This window comes from Dermacentor silvarum, chromosome 2 (assembly GCF_013339745.2).
Source record: "Dermacentor silvarum isolate Dsil-2018 chromosome 2, BIME_Dsil_1.4, whole genome shotgun sequence".
NCBI classification, from domain to species: domain Eukaryota; kingdom Metazoa; phylum Arthropoda; class Arachnida; order Ixodida; family Ixodidae; genus Dermacentor; species Dermacentor silvarum.
In genome coordinates this window covers 60,136,896-60,154,562 of record NC_051155.1, presented here as the reverse complement: position 1 = coordinate 60,154,562, position 17,667 = coordinate 60,136,896, and the positions used below count along the sequence as shown (strand labels likewise).

Here is a 17,667-nt window from a genome sequence, read left to right as displayed (position 1 = left end):
ACACACACACACAGAGCCCTGATAACTCAACTTGGCCACGTAATGTCTCTATTGACCTCGAATTTCACTGTTTAACGTACTCTGACTCGTTAGTGCAGGAGGCAAACCTGAACCGGGCTGCAGACCGTCTGTTGACGTCATCTGCGCCGTGTGAGTCTTCATCCCAACTGGCCACCATGACTTGTTCGGCTGGACTGATGGACCGCATTTCAGCTCTTTCTTCAACTTTATGTGAGTGACAGCGCTACAAAATTACGTATGATAATGCTGATATTGAAGGACCGACTGTAACTTTGACAGCATTTTTTTTAACGACGAGAGAGCTTGGAGCTCGAAAAAAAAAAAAGAAATGTTGAGTACTCGTATATTTTTTTCTCTTTGGCGGACAACTTCCGCCATAGTGATAACGGTTGTGAAGCCCCAGCTGTTCCAGCGTACAAGAAAATATTAATTATATCATTCTTTACGTTGACCTGTTGAAAACGCACGCAATATGCAACGTGGTATCCGACTGCAAATAACACCAAGGTAAAAGGAGGTGGTGATTGCGCGTTAAGACAAACCATTCACGCGAACGCCAATCAGCCGCCTGTAGTGCATTTATAAGAGAGACTGGTTCGATGGACATGTGGTGACATACCGCAATAATGTATTTTAAGAGGCGCTCGGGCAGAGCAATCGCCGGCCTTGATCGCCAGCCTAAACCGCAGTTAGTGTTGGCTACACCCGCCAACATGATGTCAGTACGTCATCATGTTGCTACAACCCACCACCACCACAAGGCGTTACCGCGACAGTTCCTTCTGAAGGGTGAATGAACATTCAACACAAGAGGAGCACCGGGAAGTGAGAGCACGTGTGCGGGTACGAGAGGGAGAGAAGTGTAGAACGGGGAGGTAGCCTGTCATTCTGCTCAAAGGGAAAGAGGAGAGAGGCATGAGGAGTGATGATAAGGATGGGCAGTAGGATGTGACCATCGATTCACGATGTGTCCATCAGGCCTGTTCAAGGCCTTGAACTTAAATGGACACTCTAGAGAAAAAGAATATTAGAGCCGTATTACTAAATTAACCTTCTGCAAAGTGTGAACTTCCTTCCTCCTTGTTATCGGCCAGTCCCTTTTCCCTCTATCCACAGTGTAGGCTACAGCATTTCCGTTATCCCTTCTCTCCCTCTCACTACAATGACGACCCCCTTGCCGTGAAATGAGGTTTGGTAAGTCAGAAACACGGAGTAAGATAAGACAGGAGCGCCGACTCCGCTCGTCTGGAAGGGACGGACACATTCTGCAACGCCGGCTCCTGCTTCACAGCGTGTTCGCCAGACGGCGCTACGAATGAATAAAAACTCTGCAGCGGAGAGGAGCAAAGGCGCGGGGACTCTCTCGCGGCGCCTGCTTGCCTATCCGTTTTGTCGTCTGCTCCGCGCATGCCCTGACGACTGTAGTACTTGCGCTTTATTAGACAGTTTTAGTTTAGCGTTAGCGTAATAGCGGGGTTACGGGAAATAGCGTTACCGTTCCGCAAACGAACTTTGCAGAAAGAGAGTTTTAGTATAGCGTGATAGCGTAGTTTACGTGCGGGACGCTATTCCATTACGCTTTGAATTTCGCATATACATAGGGCACCTAAGATATGTGTGTGTGCGTCCGGAAAGTGCGATAGGCAGCGCAATGGAAGCCAGGAGCGGGTTGTATTTTTACTTCACATGTCCGTCGATCTGCAACGAAACAGACAAGCAGTACAAGCTGTCTACCATAGCCTTCGAAATCTTCCCATCTCAGAGGCCATATGCTGTCGTCGGGCCTATCTCCCGACTTTAGCAACAGATGGCGCTCGCATCTCAGAAAAAATTTCTCTCGTTATGCTTAGGCGCGTTCGAAACGAGAAGCGATCTCGAAAATTCCTCAAGATTAGCCATAACACTCTCTCGGCGAAGCGGCATGAGACTAAGCAAAAGCCGTTTACGCAGTCATTTGCTACGAACGAGGTGAATTCTCCATGTTTTACGTACACTACGTGCACCACGCTAACACGGTAACGTTAGACAGTTTTAGTTTAGCGTGGTTACCGGAATAGCGGGCGTACCGGAATAGCGGGATCGAAGTGCGCATGCGCAGAACGCTAACCGACCCATACCGTTTACCGTGCGCACGCTATTTCTCAGAGTTAACGTTACCGTATTAGCGTGTTTACGTAGTGTACGTAAAACATGGCGGCGGTCCCGGCCGCCCGCTTCGAACTGAATTTGGTGTTGTTTTTGTAGAATTCACTTCGTTCGTAGCAAATGACTGCGTAAACGGCTTTTGCTTAGTCTCATGTCGCTTCGCCGAGAGGGTGTTATGGCTAATCTTGAGGAATTTTCGAGATCGCTTCTCGTTTCGAACGCGCCTAAGCCTAACGAGAGAAATTTTTTTCTGAGATCCGAGCGCCATCTGTCGCTAAAGTCGGGAGATAGACGCGACGACGGCTTATGGCCTCTGAGATTGGAGGATTTTGGAGGCTATGGTAGACAGCTTGTACTGCTTGTCTGTTTTGCTGCAGATCGGCGGACATGGCAAGTAAAAATACAACGCGCTCCTGGCTTCCATTGCGCTGCCTCTCGCACTTTCCGGACGCACACAAACATATCTTAGGTGCCCTATGTATGCGAAATTCAAAGCGTAATGGAATAGCGTCCCGCACGTAAACTACGCTATCACGCTATACTAAAACTCTCTTTCTGCAAAGTTCGTTTGCGGAACGGTAACGCTATTTCCCGTAACCCCGCTATTACGCTAACGCTAAACTAAAACTGTCTGTTAACTCTGAGAAATAGCGTGCGCACGGTAAACGGTATGGGTCGGTTAGCGTTCTGCGCCTGCGCACTTCCATCCCGCTATTCCGGTACGCCCGCTATTCCGGTAACCACGCTAAACTAAAACTGTCTATTATTTGTGCGCATATATTTTTGTGTTTGATTGCTGTCAAATTGAGATGGCCGACGGTCCACGTTGTAGCAGACGACACGCTCAGCGGGTGCCGCGCTGCCCGTTCTGCGCCGCCATCGCCGCCGGTCTCCGCCGGTCTCCGCCACTCAGCGCATGCGCACATGGAAGCAAGCTGTTGAGTGTTTTCCACGCGCCTCAGCAGATGGCACTACGAGATGTATAATTTGCGTTGCACGTTTTGTCCCGAGCGAATGCGTTGCGCGGCGGCGGAGTCGGCGCTCCTGTCTTATCTTACTCCGTGGTAAGAAAACACGCGAAAACGAAATACATGTGGCGACGCCGCCTCGGAGTTCCCGCTCTAGATCGCCGTGACGTCATGTATTTTGATGACGTTTCTTCAGGCCTGGCTAATTTCTTATCGATAAAGATGGGCTACAGTGTACTCCAAAGGAACCAAGGGCCGATTTTCTCAAGTTTCAAAAATGTTTACCGCAACACAACGGCCAAAAATGTACAGAAATACTTTGAAATTCGTGATGTCACACCGAAGTACCGACGCCGCAGTTCTGGTGCGATATTAAAAAAATGTTTATGCTTCATTTTCTGGTCAACGTACTGCTACTAAATTAACTAAAATTGAGTTTTCAGCGAATAGTTTATCAGTCTAAACTGTTGTAGTGTTTCTCTTTAGGGTTCCATTAAACCTGAATGTTAAAACCGTGAAGGATGCGCTCTATATTCCCAGAGTAACGACAGTAGATAAACCTCTAATGCCTCGCGGAACCGTACATGTAATGTCGTGCAAAGCACGAGAGGAAGGACCGAAGTTAATGGTGCAGGAAACGGCTCCATGGCCTTGAAATGGCCAGGCACGAGCGTCACTGATTTGTGCTATCACGTGTTCAGAACCACTGATTACCATTATGTTACCTGCAGTGCAAACTCATGTTGCACTTGCCACACGTTCTCATCTAGCAAGTATAACTAAGGATGTAACAAATAATTTTTTTTACTTGTGTGTACTGGATGAAGTAAAACAGCAAGTAGTGAAATGATCTTACTGAAACACAACTTGATTACAGAGCAGCCGCCAACAAGAGTTTGCCAAGTAACTTCCGAAAGACTATGACGCTCTGCTGTCAACGGTCAGATTGAGCAGTTTTTTTTTGTGTGTGTGTGAAATAGCATTTTTGCGGGCACAAGCCCTAATCAATAACAAACATTGATTTTCTAACTATGTTTCCTGAATCATTGGACGCTATAATATCAGTCATCTCAAATGGCCTCACGTTCACACTGCGGAGAAGCTAAATTGCATGACGAACTATAGGGTGTGCCCCCTTTAGCATAAATGCAGTGCGCACACCGCTCCTTTCGTAGTCCTTGCCGCTTTCCTGCGGTGCAGCAAGTGACCTAGCGCATCACAGAAGTTTTCAGCAGACAAGTGAAAGAGGTCCAACACAGGCCGTCCGAAGTTGCGCAACATTCACCGAACAGCAAGTTCCTGTGGGAACCGGAAGATATTCCACGTTAAGCGTGCCTTCACGTGTACCACTAACATCGGGCGCACACAGTGCTATGATGTTCCCGTCAACGAGGTGAGGTTCCATGTAACCTCACATCGCCAAAACTGCGAGCTGTCCAGCACATTTTTTTTTTTCGTGTCCTGTCCTCAAGGCCATGGGTGAGTCCTGCTCGTAACGTTCCGGGCGTCTTCGTCTCAAAGTCGCCGCGATCGACAACGGCTCCAGCAGGGCTGGGTTACGTAACCGTCCTTCACAGTTTGCGCCTCCGATGGCGGCAGCGGAGCGGATCCAACGGCTGCAGCGGTGGCGATGCCAGCCGGCGTCACAGGCCCAGAGCGGCCGCGTGTTTCTGAGCCTTCAGCCGCAGGTCGGCGATGCTCGAGTTCTTGGTGGTTAGCCTCTCGGCAGCCATCAGCGCCGTGGTCAGCCCGCCGGGAAACGGGACGTGCGCCGGGTAGAACAGTAGGCTCGCCGCAGCGGCGGCAGCCGCGGCCGAGGAAGGCGGGTGAGGAGGCTGCGGCACGGGCGGCGGCGCGTGACCGGACGCGACGGCAGCGGCCGCCGCAGCGGCCACCGCCGAGTAGTGGTGCGCGGCGGCCAGAAGTCCTGTAGGGTCGGCGGCGTACGGAAGAAACGTGGCCGCGGCTGCCGCAGCCGCGGCGGCAGCGGCTGCCGTTCCGCCACCTCCTCTGCTACCCGCCGCCCCGCTGACGGCAATGGTGCCAGCGGCAGAGTGCGGCGGCAGGAACAGCCGCTCCGACGAAAGCCTGGGCGCCTGTGGCGGTGGCGGTGGTGGGGACGTCGCGCTGACGCTGATGTAGGGTGCGATGCGTGACGACTCGATTGGTGTGCTTGTCGCCATCATGAGGCCTGCGATAAGAGGGAAGAAAATGATCATTAAACACAGATGGCCAAGTCAACGAAGTACAAGCACAAAATTCGTGTGGCTTTCTTTTTTTTTTTTTTTTTTTTTTTGGGGGGGGGGGGGTAACTGCTGACTGTTTTCATGATACGGGGATTAACTTTTTGCTTGGAGGAACAACAAATCATCTTCCGTATTACAGCATAGTCATTAAAAAAATCACTGCCCAAGCACTCCGTACAGATGGTTAACCAGCGAAGCTGAAACATGCGGCCCCGGTGTTTTTTTTTATCACTGGGTTAATCCTGACTGGTACATTAAAGTCTTTCTCAATTATTGGTTACGTCTTCGTGTTCTTAATGAGGTTACACACATGTTCGGCTGCGACGGAGAAAACGTCGTCAATGACGGCATGCCCGCAGTCCGCCGTTGTGGCATTGCCGCTTGCGATTCTTTAAAATTAAATTGCTTCAAAATTCAATCTGTCTGGCACGTAAGACAATGAATGGCTCATACCCCCTTAAGCAGTGGCTCATATCCCCGTAAATGCGGCATCGTTTTCCATTACGACGATCAGAAGAGAAGTGATATACTACGCTGAAATGATGAGCGGCGACGGAGCCAGCTGTGGAAGAAGACTACGACGACCGCGGGAGCAGTGGCACGAGCGCGTTCGCGCGGTTGAGCTGAGGGGCGCCAACGAGCCAGCTGTGGAAGAAGACGACGACGCTAGAGTCATTGCTGATGATGATAGTTTCTGCGCACATCGAACAGTCAGATTTTGGTTGCGCCTATCCATGTACAGCTTAATTGGCTGTTAAAACAAAAGCACTCAAAACACGCAAGTGCAGCGCGGCTTTCGGCTTGAAGCAGGGCTTCTTGTTACAGCGTGGAAAGTGGAGGTGCATGCTGGGCACGCAGCACCACAAATAATTGAATCGCGCGTCAGCCAGCCGGCGCAGTGGTCGAAGGCGGTGTTGCCAACGAACACGAAGAAAATTCTAAAGTTAAGCCTCCAGAAATCGCGTAAACCTTTTGTTTGAGGTTCCATGAAAAAAAGATGAAAAAAATCCAAGTTAGAATTACGATATCCAATATATTCAGCATGTATATTTTGTGCTTTGGGGCGTGCTGTGCGCAGGAGATTTATGCCCATAGCACGTGTATATAGTTTACTGTACACTACATCCTCATCTGCAATTTTGCTCTTTTCTTTATTCTCCCTCTCTCCTACGTGCAGTAATTTCCCTGCATGCTGTTCCCACTTTTAAGATTTCTCTTTTTGTTTTGGCGGCATCTGCATAACATAGAACTGTAAAATGGTACTTAAAAGAAATCTACAGTTATCTTCATATACAGTAGGTTATCAGTTATCTTCATATGAATAATAAATCAAGAAGCGTCCCAATTTTTTCTGTAACAGAATGCCGCGGAGGCACATCAACCCCGTAGAATGTTCGGAGTTATAGAACATTTTGCTAAGAGGGGTAATACTTTTCCCGTCTGGTGCGCCTATTGTGAAACAAATTCCTAGACTAATTTCTTAGATCTTTTTCTATAATATTCAAACTAACACCATGAGTTTTCTTGAGTCGCTTTGTACATGCTGAGAGTTCACACAGCCTCGGAAAGAATTTCTTCTAAACTCTCTCGGTGGTAGAGCTTCGTTTAGCAATCCACTGGCCGGCTTGTTCGCGCATTCAGTACGATGTTACAGGAGTAACGTGATGAACAGAAATTCAGAGCAGAGAGCTAAGTTCTGCGTTAGAATACTGAAAATCACTAGTGCGACGTGAAACATGATTCGGCAAGTATATGGCGAGGAAACATTAACGAGAAGCCCTATCTATGACACGGATGGTTACGGGAAAGGCAGAGATTCGATGCAAGTACGATCCCATAGTCAGAAACCCGTCAACGTCCCATATGCAGCTGTGCGTGGCAAAAGTATGTGGCACTTACTGCACTGTGCGCGTGATATCAGAAGATTTGGAGTTGAGCAGGGATGACCGTCAGTAATCCTTACGTAACGATTAGCGATTAAAAAACGGGAAATGAATGCGAATTAGCCGTGTCTCACGCACCAACGGATAAAAAAAAAAGAAACCAGAAAGACCAGAGGCTGCCGAAGTTCTCACAAGAGCCAATTCATCATTCCACATTGCCGGTACATGATGAAAGTTGGGGCTACCAGTACGACGCTAAAACGAAGACGGCGAACGCCGTGGCCACAGCTCAATTTCTTCTAAAAAAGTGAAGCGATAACCATCGAACACACACAACATAGATCGTATTTTTTTGTTTTACGCTAGAGGCTTTGCTGCAGCATAACTGTTGCACCATGGTCGCGCCTGAAGGACGAATAATAAAACAAAACTTCTACATTGACCTTCTTGAACGTTTACGCCGAGCAATTAATATAGCGGCGCTTTCCTGGTTCCGTCGTAATCTGGACAGTGGTTCTTGTTGCACGGCAAGATGAAGCGCTACACTGCTGTATCAGTGCGATAGTATCGGTCCGATTAACATATTACTGCCTGCTTTGCTATATCCCCTACAATAACCTGCACCGTCGCCGTCTGATTTTTTTTTTTGTTATGTTTCATCATGGGAAATAGCCACCGAAGGGAATCGTCATTAAGATATGACAGAAATCGAGACTGCTGTGACTAACGTGTAGAGGAGCATTCCGAGGATGACCCGCCGTGGTTGCTTAGTGGCTATGGTGTTGGGCTGTTAAGCACGAGGTCGCAGGATGGAATCCCGGCCACGGCGGCCGCATTTCGATGGGGGCGAAAAGCGAAAACGCCCGTGTACTTAGATTTAGGTGCACGTTAAAGAACCCCACGTGGTCCGAATTATTCCGGAGTTCCCCACTACGGCGTGCCTCATAATGAGATCGTGGTCTTGGCACGTAAAACCCCGCGATTTAATTCCGAGGATGAAGCTCCCTTGTGCCTGCTCCCATGCCATCCAGAAATACTGGCAGCTGTGTGCATGTATAGCCGAAAGGACTACTTTGAGTTTGGCAGTTTTGAATAATTGTTCTGTTTTTTCGATCTCAGTCCTGGAACTTTTCTGACTAAGGTTGCGTAAGTTGTACAAACGAATCTTCTAACAAATGCTGCAACAGCCATTCTTTCTTGGATATTTTCCGATGTTTCACGCGCCCATAATACGGAAAATGGCAGCAAAGGATAATTCTTTTAATCTGAAACTCCTGCACAGCAGGAACTTCTGGAACTCGTGTTGAAAAATGCAGTGACATATATGCGTAGTAATCAAGTAATGTGAAACAACGTGTCCTTTCATTGCCACACGATTATAATTCTTTTTGTTGTCCTAAATAAGGCAATTGAGGATAAACACACGCAGTGCCGTGCGTGTCTTTATGTGTCCCCGTTTGAAGCGCTGTGCTCGCTTGGCTATGACTTACCCTATATGTATTCCTAAGCCTCTACCCTTCGCAAAAAACGGTGTTCGCAACATCTGGAGGACCAGTAAGCAAATAAAAGTGACAAATCGTTCTACCACAAAAAAAAAAAAAAGAAAGAGAGGAAAAACAGCTATCATGACGCAAAGACTAAGAACAATTACGCGGGAGCAACATGTAGGCGAGCCGCAGCACTCGCGACAACTGTTGCCGTTCAGCTGAGAAACAGCGTCGACCAGTGTGTCGGAGCGGAACTAAAACAAAAACCGAAAAGAACGATATTTTTGACCGGAACGAAAACGTAACCGAAACGTTATTTATTATTTTGTTACGGAGTGAAACCAAAACATTTTTATCGGTTTTTGGTTCAAGGGGAAAGTCGGCAATCCGCAACGACCGACGTCAGGCAATGTGAGAATTAGCGCGTATCTCAGGCAGCGATAGTGCGAGCGATAGCCGCTCGAGCGCTCCACTAATCTAAGCCTGCCGCTCGGTGCATAATATATATATATATATATATATATATATATATATATATATATATATAGCGTTAACCTCATAAATTTGATCGGTAACCTTATGTTTGAACTGCCTTTTCACTAAATATTGCGTTTTAGCTATGTCTTCAGTACCAGATAAAAACTACAGGTGGTACGCGTGCTGTCTGTGTTAGTGAAGATTAAAGTGGGGTTTTTACAGCGAAGCTGTTAAGGGCTATGTTCCCCAGGATCGTGTCCGCATGTAGAAAAATAGTATCATCAGCCGCCACCTGAGGCCACCAAACCAAACTGCCGGCTCTTTCAATAAAGTTTATTTCTTCTTCATCAGTATTTGCTTTGGCTTCATGCGCGTGGCGCTTTCCCACCAGTTGTGCCTCAGCACAGGTGTCAAAACGGACCATGGATGGCCCATTGTTTTACCCCTCGCCACTGCCAATGCCTCTTTGACAAGTGTCGTGATACTTGGCGGCGGCACGTCCTATTCACAATCACAGTCTCTCTCTCTCTCTCACGCCCAACCAATCGTTGTGCCCCTTTGTCTCGTGACGTAGAGATCGCGCAAGTGCTGTTATCAGCAGTTGCCCTTTGGAGTCGCTATGGGGCGGACGCTTGTTTAACCAGATCTTCCACGATCCTGACGTCAGGATCCTGACGATGCCATGCAGTTTGCCGCGGCTATGAACGCTGTGGCTCATACGCTAGTCTATATGACGATGGGGCGGACTTGGCGCAGCAAACGCACTACTTGGCCATCGCGCCGGGCGAAAACAAGACGGCCGGTGTCCTTGCTCTTTGACGAACGTGCCGAAGACGCTTAATATAGTCAATAATCATAATATATATATTCACTAGGTCCATAAAGTGCCCCAAAGGCCCCTTTAGCGGCCTGAGGGGTCGGCGGCATCCGTCGCGTGTGATCTGCCGTGATCACGCTCACAAACAAGTGCTCAAAACATGGTCAAAACAAGTGCAGAATTGATCAAAACCGGTTCAAAATAAACTAACATGGTTCAGAATAACTTGAAAGACGGGAATAATCAAGCATTAGGCACATTAATTAGCATAAACTCGTTAAAGTCAGCTCCGATACGCCAGACTGGTACCAGCGCAGCGCAAGAGAGGGCGCCACCACGTCACAAGCGCTCGATTGCTTCGCACTTTTCCAGGATTCACGTTAGTGGAGCTGCATTAGCGCTGGATTTGAGCAGGATTTGAATTTCACTTCCGTCGTCGTAATGGGGAGGCCGCGTTTACGGGGTTAGGAGCCATTGCTTAAGGCAGTATGAACCTATTAGCGGTGCATCACTGCATGCTTCGCACCTCCCCAGGTTTCACGTTAGTGGAGGTGCATTTCGCTCTGTGGGTCATTTGATACTTAAGCATAACATTTAATTGACCACTGAAAACGAGCCTACGACTTAACTCGTGCTAACTGCAATAACTAATAAAAACTAAAACAGTAAGAAAGGCGTCCTTAATGGCCGAATTCCTGAGGGAGTTAAAGAAAACAATGATATTTTCGCTAATACTTCATTGTAAAAGACATAATCAAGCTTGTCCTAAAATAATACTAGTGATGGCTTGGCCACACGGCGAGCTTTTTTTTTCAATATGGGACGTGAGTAAGGCCTCAGCTACCCTGGAGCCAGTTATGAATCGAAAAGACTCGCTGAAGTTGCGTAGTAGCTGTGTACGATAGTCTATGGCGGCGCAAGGCTCTTAGGGTTCTCTATATTTGGGAATCATTTTAATGTATTGTTGATTTTATCGTAACACTGAAATAAAAGATGTGTATTGGTACTAATGGGACTTGGATATGCTTCTTCGTTCAAAATCTGGGTAAACCCATTGCTCTGAATTCATGCAAAATCTCAAGGATCACCACTGTAATCTATGCCGGGATAGAATGGTCTATAAATATAGATTGGAGTATTCACGTTAGATCGTGACGTGATGTTGTGGCGAATGTGCTCACTTACTACGTTTCATTTGTATGGTTGTGTGCTCAGTATACGGGATGTCATAGCGATGTGATGTGAGCTGGCGCAGTAGACTACTTGGCGCAACAAGCCTCGAACTGATTTGAATTGCCGCAGCTGAATGACGAAGTGATTTGCGTGTACGCGTTGACCGAAACGCATCTACGAGATTTGGAGCAGCCGCCTGTTATTGTCAATTTTGCATGGGAAGCCTGCAACAGAATGACTGGGTCAAGGAAAGGCGGAAACTATTCATACTAATTAGGCGAGCTGTGAAGTGGCAAACGGTAAAAGAGACATGTAAGGAGCATTTATGGATTAGTGGCACATGGCAAGGCAACAAGACGTGGCTGGGAATAGCTTACTTATGGAGAGGTAGTGATAGCAGAGAAAAAAATAAGGAATTGGTTGATTGCATTAGAAGCGATATTTATGAGTTCAAGAAATCGGGAGACGTGATATTAGTGGGAGATACGAACGCTGATGTACTGATTACAACGGTTCTCTAGTGCTGGATCTGTGTGATGGACAGAACGTTAGTAGTACAGGGAGAATAAGTGTCATGGACAGGTAACGTGGCAATGCGGAAACAGGCAGTCATGTATCGACTACGCCTTAGTCTCAGAAATGGTCTACGAACAACTTGACCAAATGATAATAGGCGAAAATGGAAAAAAAATAGCCTGGGAAGCGATCATAGACGTTTATCATTAAAGTTTGGGAGAGATACCAACACAAAACAAGAACCAGTAGCATCAGGATTTCTAAACATAAATGAAGAGCAAATAACAGATATCGCAAAAAACATAGAGAAGAAAATTGAGGCTTTTCCTACAGCAGTCTGGGAATATAAGGAACTGGTAAACGTTATGTAGCAGGAAATAAGACACACGAAAAAAACTTGTTGGACTGCAAGGAGGAAACCACGTAAGTGGTGGAACAAGGAAATAAAACAAGCTACAGAAGAGTGTAAGCAGGCGGCTAGGGATCATCGAGAAGCCAAAAAGTTGGGATTACACGAAGAAGAGGTACTCCTTAGATGGAACACATACCGCGAAAAGAAAAGGGTGGCGAGTGAGTTCGTTCAAGAAAAAAATTAATGCGCAAGTGAACGTTGGGTGCATAACATTTGCAAAAGAGACAAAAGCGCCCCAAAAAGATTCTGGAACCATATAAAAGCACTCGGAGCTCCAACTAAAAACTCGCAAACGGCTATAAGGGATGAAGACGGTAACATCTACGACAGAGACGATGCGCTGCGGTACATCACAGGCGTTATTAGGGATAACTTCGGCACGAAAGAAAGAGTAGTTCAGACAACAGATCCAGCAACAACAGAGAAGCCTGAGAGATCAAAATTCAGCATCATCATCATCGTCGTCATCACCAGCCTATATTTATGTCTACTGCAGGACGAAGGCCTCTCCCGGCGATCTCCAATTACCCCTGCCTTGCGCTAGCTGATTCCAACTTGCACCTGCAAATTTCCGAACTTCATCACATCACCTAATTTTCTGCCGTCCTTGACTGCGCTTCCCTTCTTTTGGTATCCATTCGGTAACTCTAGTGTTCCACCGGTTACCCATACTACGCATTACATGGCCTGCCCAACTCCATTTTCAAGGACTTGGGCTACCTAAACGCGAAAAACTTAGCCTGCCTGCCTTTATGTCGCCCGATTCAACCGTCCAGCCAAACCGATTCAACCTACCGGCCAAAACCAACCAAGCTACTAGCACTGGTGGCACGGGGTAATACACTTCAACATTATACAGCGCAAAGGAAACGTCAGGCCTATTTGAGGCAAAATATATGCACATAACCATGATCCACAGTGTTCATTTAATTAAGAGTACACATTGGACTGTTTTTTACGTTAGTAAATGAAAAATCAACGTGTTAAAAAGGGTGTCGAAGAGACGCTACGCGGTAAAAACAAGCCGACTGAAGCCGCGGCTCTGTAGTCAGCTTTAAGCCAACAGTAATAAATAGTCCCAACAGATGGCACGAGAGCAGGGCAAACGCGGGAAATTTGAATGCAATTCATTCTTTCAGTAAAACCTCCATTGCAAAACCTCAGCAAAACCTCTATTTAGCAAAACCTCCATTGCATTCATCATGGAAGGAGTGAGAGGGGAGGGGAAGAGCGTGAGGGGCGGGAGGAGGGGGAGGAGAGAGGCTGTTACGTATCATGGGGCGGCAGAAGATTATCGTCTTTCGACGTCATTTGCAGCGAAGCAAGCAGATATGCGGCCAATTTTTTTCCTCTTAATGTCAACTAGAATATCGGCTATGCTTGTTTGCTGATTAACACCGCTCCCTTCCTGTCTCTTAACATTAGGCCTATAATTTTTAGTTCCATCGCTCTTTGTGCGGTCCCTAACTTGTTCTCCAGTTTCCTTGTTAACCTCCAAGTTAGCGCCGGTAAGTTGCAATGGTTGTAGACTTTTATTTTCAATGACAGTGGTAAGCTCCCAGTCAGGATTTGGTAATACCTGCCGTGTGCACTCCAGCCCAATTTTATTCTTCTGTAAATTTCCTTCTCATGATCAGGATCCCCTGTGTTTTACAGACTCTATAGGCAGATTGGCGGCCCTGAATTCTTGTTCTCTTGCCAGGATATTGAACATTATCTTTGTCTTCTAAATACAATCATCAACCTCACTCTTACACTTTCCCGGTTAAGATCCTCAATCATTTGTTGTAATTCGTCCCCAAATTGTTGCAGAATAGGACAATGTCATCTGCAAACCGAAGGTTGCTGAGATATTCGCCGTTGATCCTCACTCCTAAGCCTTCCAAGTCTAAGAGCTTGAATACTTCTAAGCATGCAGTGAATAGCATTAGAGAGATTGTGTCTCCTTGCCTGACCCCTTTATTGATAGGTAACTGTCTACTTTTGTTGTGGAGAACCAAGGTAGGTGTGGAATCCTTGTAGATATTTGCCAAGATATTCACGTATGCCTCCTGTACTCCTTCATTACGCAATGCCTCTATTACTGCTGATATCTCTACTGAATCAAATGCCTTTTCATAATCTATGAAAGCTATGTAGAGAGGTTGATTGTACTCCTCAGATTTCTCGATTACCTGATTGATGACATGGATATGATCCATCGTAGAATATCCCTTCCTGAAGGGATATTCCCTTCCTAAGGTGCCTGTGCTCTTGGTTGGCTGAAATCAAGCGTTGCCAATGTGAAGTCAATTTAGCATAGAAAGCTTTTATTGGAAAAAGGCAGCAGAAAATGTCCCGAATAACACGGCAGCAGGACCGAATACAAGTTGTATGGAAAGGTAGGCCGGTTGGCTTTGGGCGCCCCCGATAAAACCACAAATGAGGCAGTGCAAGATTACATGGGTTGGGCCTCTTTCGAAGTCAGAGAAGCGCAGAGCAAAATTAGTTTTGAAGAAAGACTCAGACACATGGATGAACCTAAATGGGCGGCTAAAGTGCACAAGTATCTATTTGAAAAGCGTGGACACAGAATGGAGGAAGAGTTCAAGAAAGTTGGAAACCAAGTACAGGATAATTCAAACTGTAAACAGACAATCAGAAGTCATCAGAAGAATAGTGGGGGAATAGAGACAGTGAATTGGATGCAAAGAATGGAAACAAAAAGTACAATGGATATTTACAAGAATGAGAAGAAATAAATTAGAAGGGAAAATCTTTACGATAACATAATGGACAGTGCCTTGCTATTTGAGGCTCGAGCCGGTTGCCTAAAGACCAAAACATACCGGAGCACATATTCGGAACTAGATGAGGCATGTGTATGCTGCAGCAAATATCCGGAGACCACTCAGCACATCCTAATGGAATTCGAAGGGATTCACCTTGTGGAGAACCGTAGGTAAAGTACACCTTCCAGAAGCGCTTGGGTTTAAAGTGGACGGAAGCATCAACCGGTGAGCAAGTCGAGATAAGCAAGATACCTTTAGAGTATTGGTGGGAAAAAGCAGGGAAGAGATTGATGCGACCTGATTGGATTTCTTAGTCGTAGGTAGAGGTGCAAGGTAAATATTGCGGAAAAAATTAATGAAATGTATGCAAAAATGCTATATAAAATATGTATAGCATACCTGATTAAATCACGCAGGCGAGGTGACTATTTGTCACCGCCCCGTTTCAAAGGGGAGGTCATCAACTATCATCATCAAGCCGCCATTGCAGGACGTATGGGCTTCTATTGCACCTTCGCTACCGTGCGTACCTATACCTTGGTCTGGACACGCCAGATCTCGGCGCCAGCCCCTGAAGCGGCTCGATGAGCGGCGACCAATCAATACGAGGCTGCGCTGCTGGCATCTTTCGCAAGCGACTGTGCCGCAGCATGGCCTCCAAGATTGGGCGATGCGCGCTGTCTAATCTCGGAGGACATGTCCGCAGCAGCCAGTTTGCGCTGCGTGCCGCCGTGGGGCGCCAGTATCGTCGGCGTGTGGCGGCGACGTCTGCGAAAGCAGCCACTGAAACGTGCATGTTGCTGGGCGAGTCAGTCGTATATCGTTAAGCAAGGTGCTACGCAATGCAAGCGTGGACGAGAAGAGCACGAGGACGGGCGCAGACTTGCTTAACGATGTACGACAGACTCGCCCAACAACGTGCACGTTTCAGTGGCTGCGTCCATCCTTGCGCTTTTCTCGTCAATGTAGCGATCCTTGCTTAGCCACTCAAAACTTCGTGCCCATTTCCCCGAATATTTTTTATGCTTTATAACTAAAATAAAAATAGGCATAAGAACTGTAATCATGAATATTTCATATAGCTGACTTGATTGACTTTGCCACACTGCTTCAAGTTAAATTCCTCTCGTTACATTGCGCGACGTTGGGCTGGTGGTGCTCCTCTGCGTGCTCCTTCTATGGCAGAGCACCTCTTCTGGCGTCGTTCGTGCGATCGCGCCGAGAGTCGCAGCGCCAGAAAACGCCGGCAAAAACGCTGAATGTGGGGCGGCCTTAACGCTGGTGTCACGAAGAGCGCCTCCAGTGTCTTTGCAGTCGTCCCGCATTGATATGGTGCGCGAGACGACCCAAGAAAGGCCGTTGGCGTTTGTAGCTTGAAATTGATTGCCGTTCCACTCGGACCACTGTGGGCACCACACTGCGATATACGCACAGCTGCACCGCTGGAACGCCATACAGCTTGCGCCCGCAATGCCAGTAACAGAAGGCAGAGCCGCCTGAGCGGAGCGTGACTATGTATACGCTCAAACTCACGAGGCCTGCCATGCGTCTCTGGCGACCCTTTTAACCTTACACCCACGGGCCATGCATGCGTGATCGATGCCGGGACACCACGACTGCGACGATGGCGCGAACACATCTCGAGTGTCCGTATAACTGATATCGCAATAAGAACTGTAGCAGCACAAAACAAAATCACAAAATGACGAGAAAGAAAACACATTTTTTCCTGCTAAACATCGCAAAAAGAAATAATAAGCAAAACCACGAAGTCTCTTGGGAAAGTCGCTAAGCTGGCATCATTGCCCCGAGGCTATCAAGTCACTTTAGTTCACTGCATGTACTGTGACTGCGTCACCGAAGCCAAGAGTATTGGACCCTCCGCGGGTATAATGGGCTACAAAGTTTTAAAGAAAGTCATGCCAATCCAACGCACATGTTGCAATAAATGTTAAGCCACGGACTACCACAAGGTGGAGGAAGTGTGTGGATGACAGTTTTCCCTTTCAAGCTACGCTAAAATGCAAGCGGATGTTGTCGCACGTCCGCTTTACGCCAGGCATCCTGGTACACGGAAATTTCGGGGGGAGGGCACGTGTCTGCACCAACGAAGTAATCCCAGGAGTGACCGCGGAGGTGCGGGCGCGTCGCGACACGAGAAGCACAGAGTGGAGGCGAAAAGAATGGCCGACATTGCGGCTGGCGACCAGGGTTCGGCGATGGCGTCGCTTGCGACCACTGAACTGGGCTGTATTTTGACAACACGTGAACCAATTCTGACTTCCGTGATAAAACGAGGACTCCCGCGTCAAGCGCGAAGCTGCGCTGCAGTTTGCTCGCGCTCTTGGGAACCGCAGGCTTCAAGTCGTAGCAAAATATATCGACAGCTAGCCATGTGAAAAAAAAAAAAAACTATACAGCGTTTCTTGTCCCAATAATTCTTGAAAACAACAGTCAATTTCAATATCGTTCTTCAAATAACTCCGACGAAAACATGCCCGCTGTAGCACGTGCGCCTTAAGTTCGAATTCTGGGTGTCTGCTCAACCACACATGCGACGCTCTAGTTAAATGCTTAATTTTATGAACAAGGAGTTTTGTGAAAACTTTGCGGGAGGTTTTCGTTTTTCAGCGAATAATAATAATAATAATAATAATAATAATAATAATAATAATAATAATAATAATAATAATAATAATAATAATAATAATAAAATGCAGCAGGCCCAATGTGTCCAGTAAGCCTTCCGTA

General features: G+C 47.1%; 1 protein-coding gene across 1 annotated transcript in view; it reads right to left on the bottom strand.

Moving 5' to 3' along the window:
* Positions 1-3,357: 3,357 nt before the first annotated feature.
* LOC119441516 (short stature homeobox protein 2) overlaps positions 3,358-17,667 on the bottom strand; it is a 74,335-nt gene continuing 60,025 nt past the window's right edge. Inside the window, exon 5 of the mRNA XM_037706131.2 lies at positions 3,358-5,325. Coding sequence (XP_037562059.2) covers positions 4,778-5,325 — 548 coding nt within the window. The 3' untranslated portion in view covers positions 3,358-4,777. The remainder of the gene's footprint in view (positions 5,326-17,667) is intronic.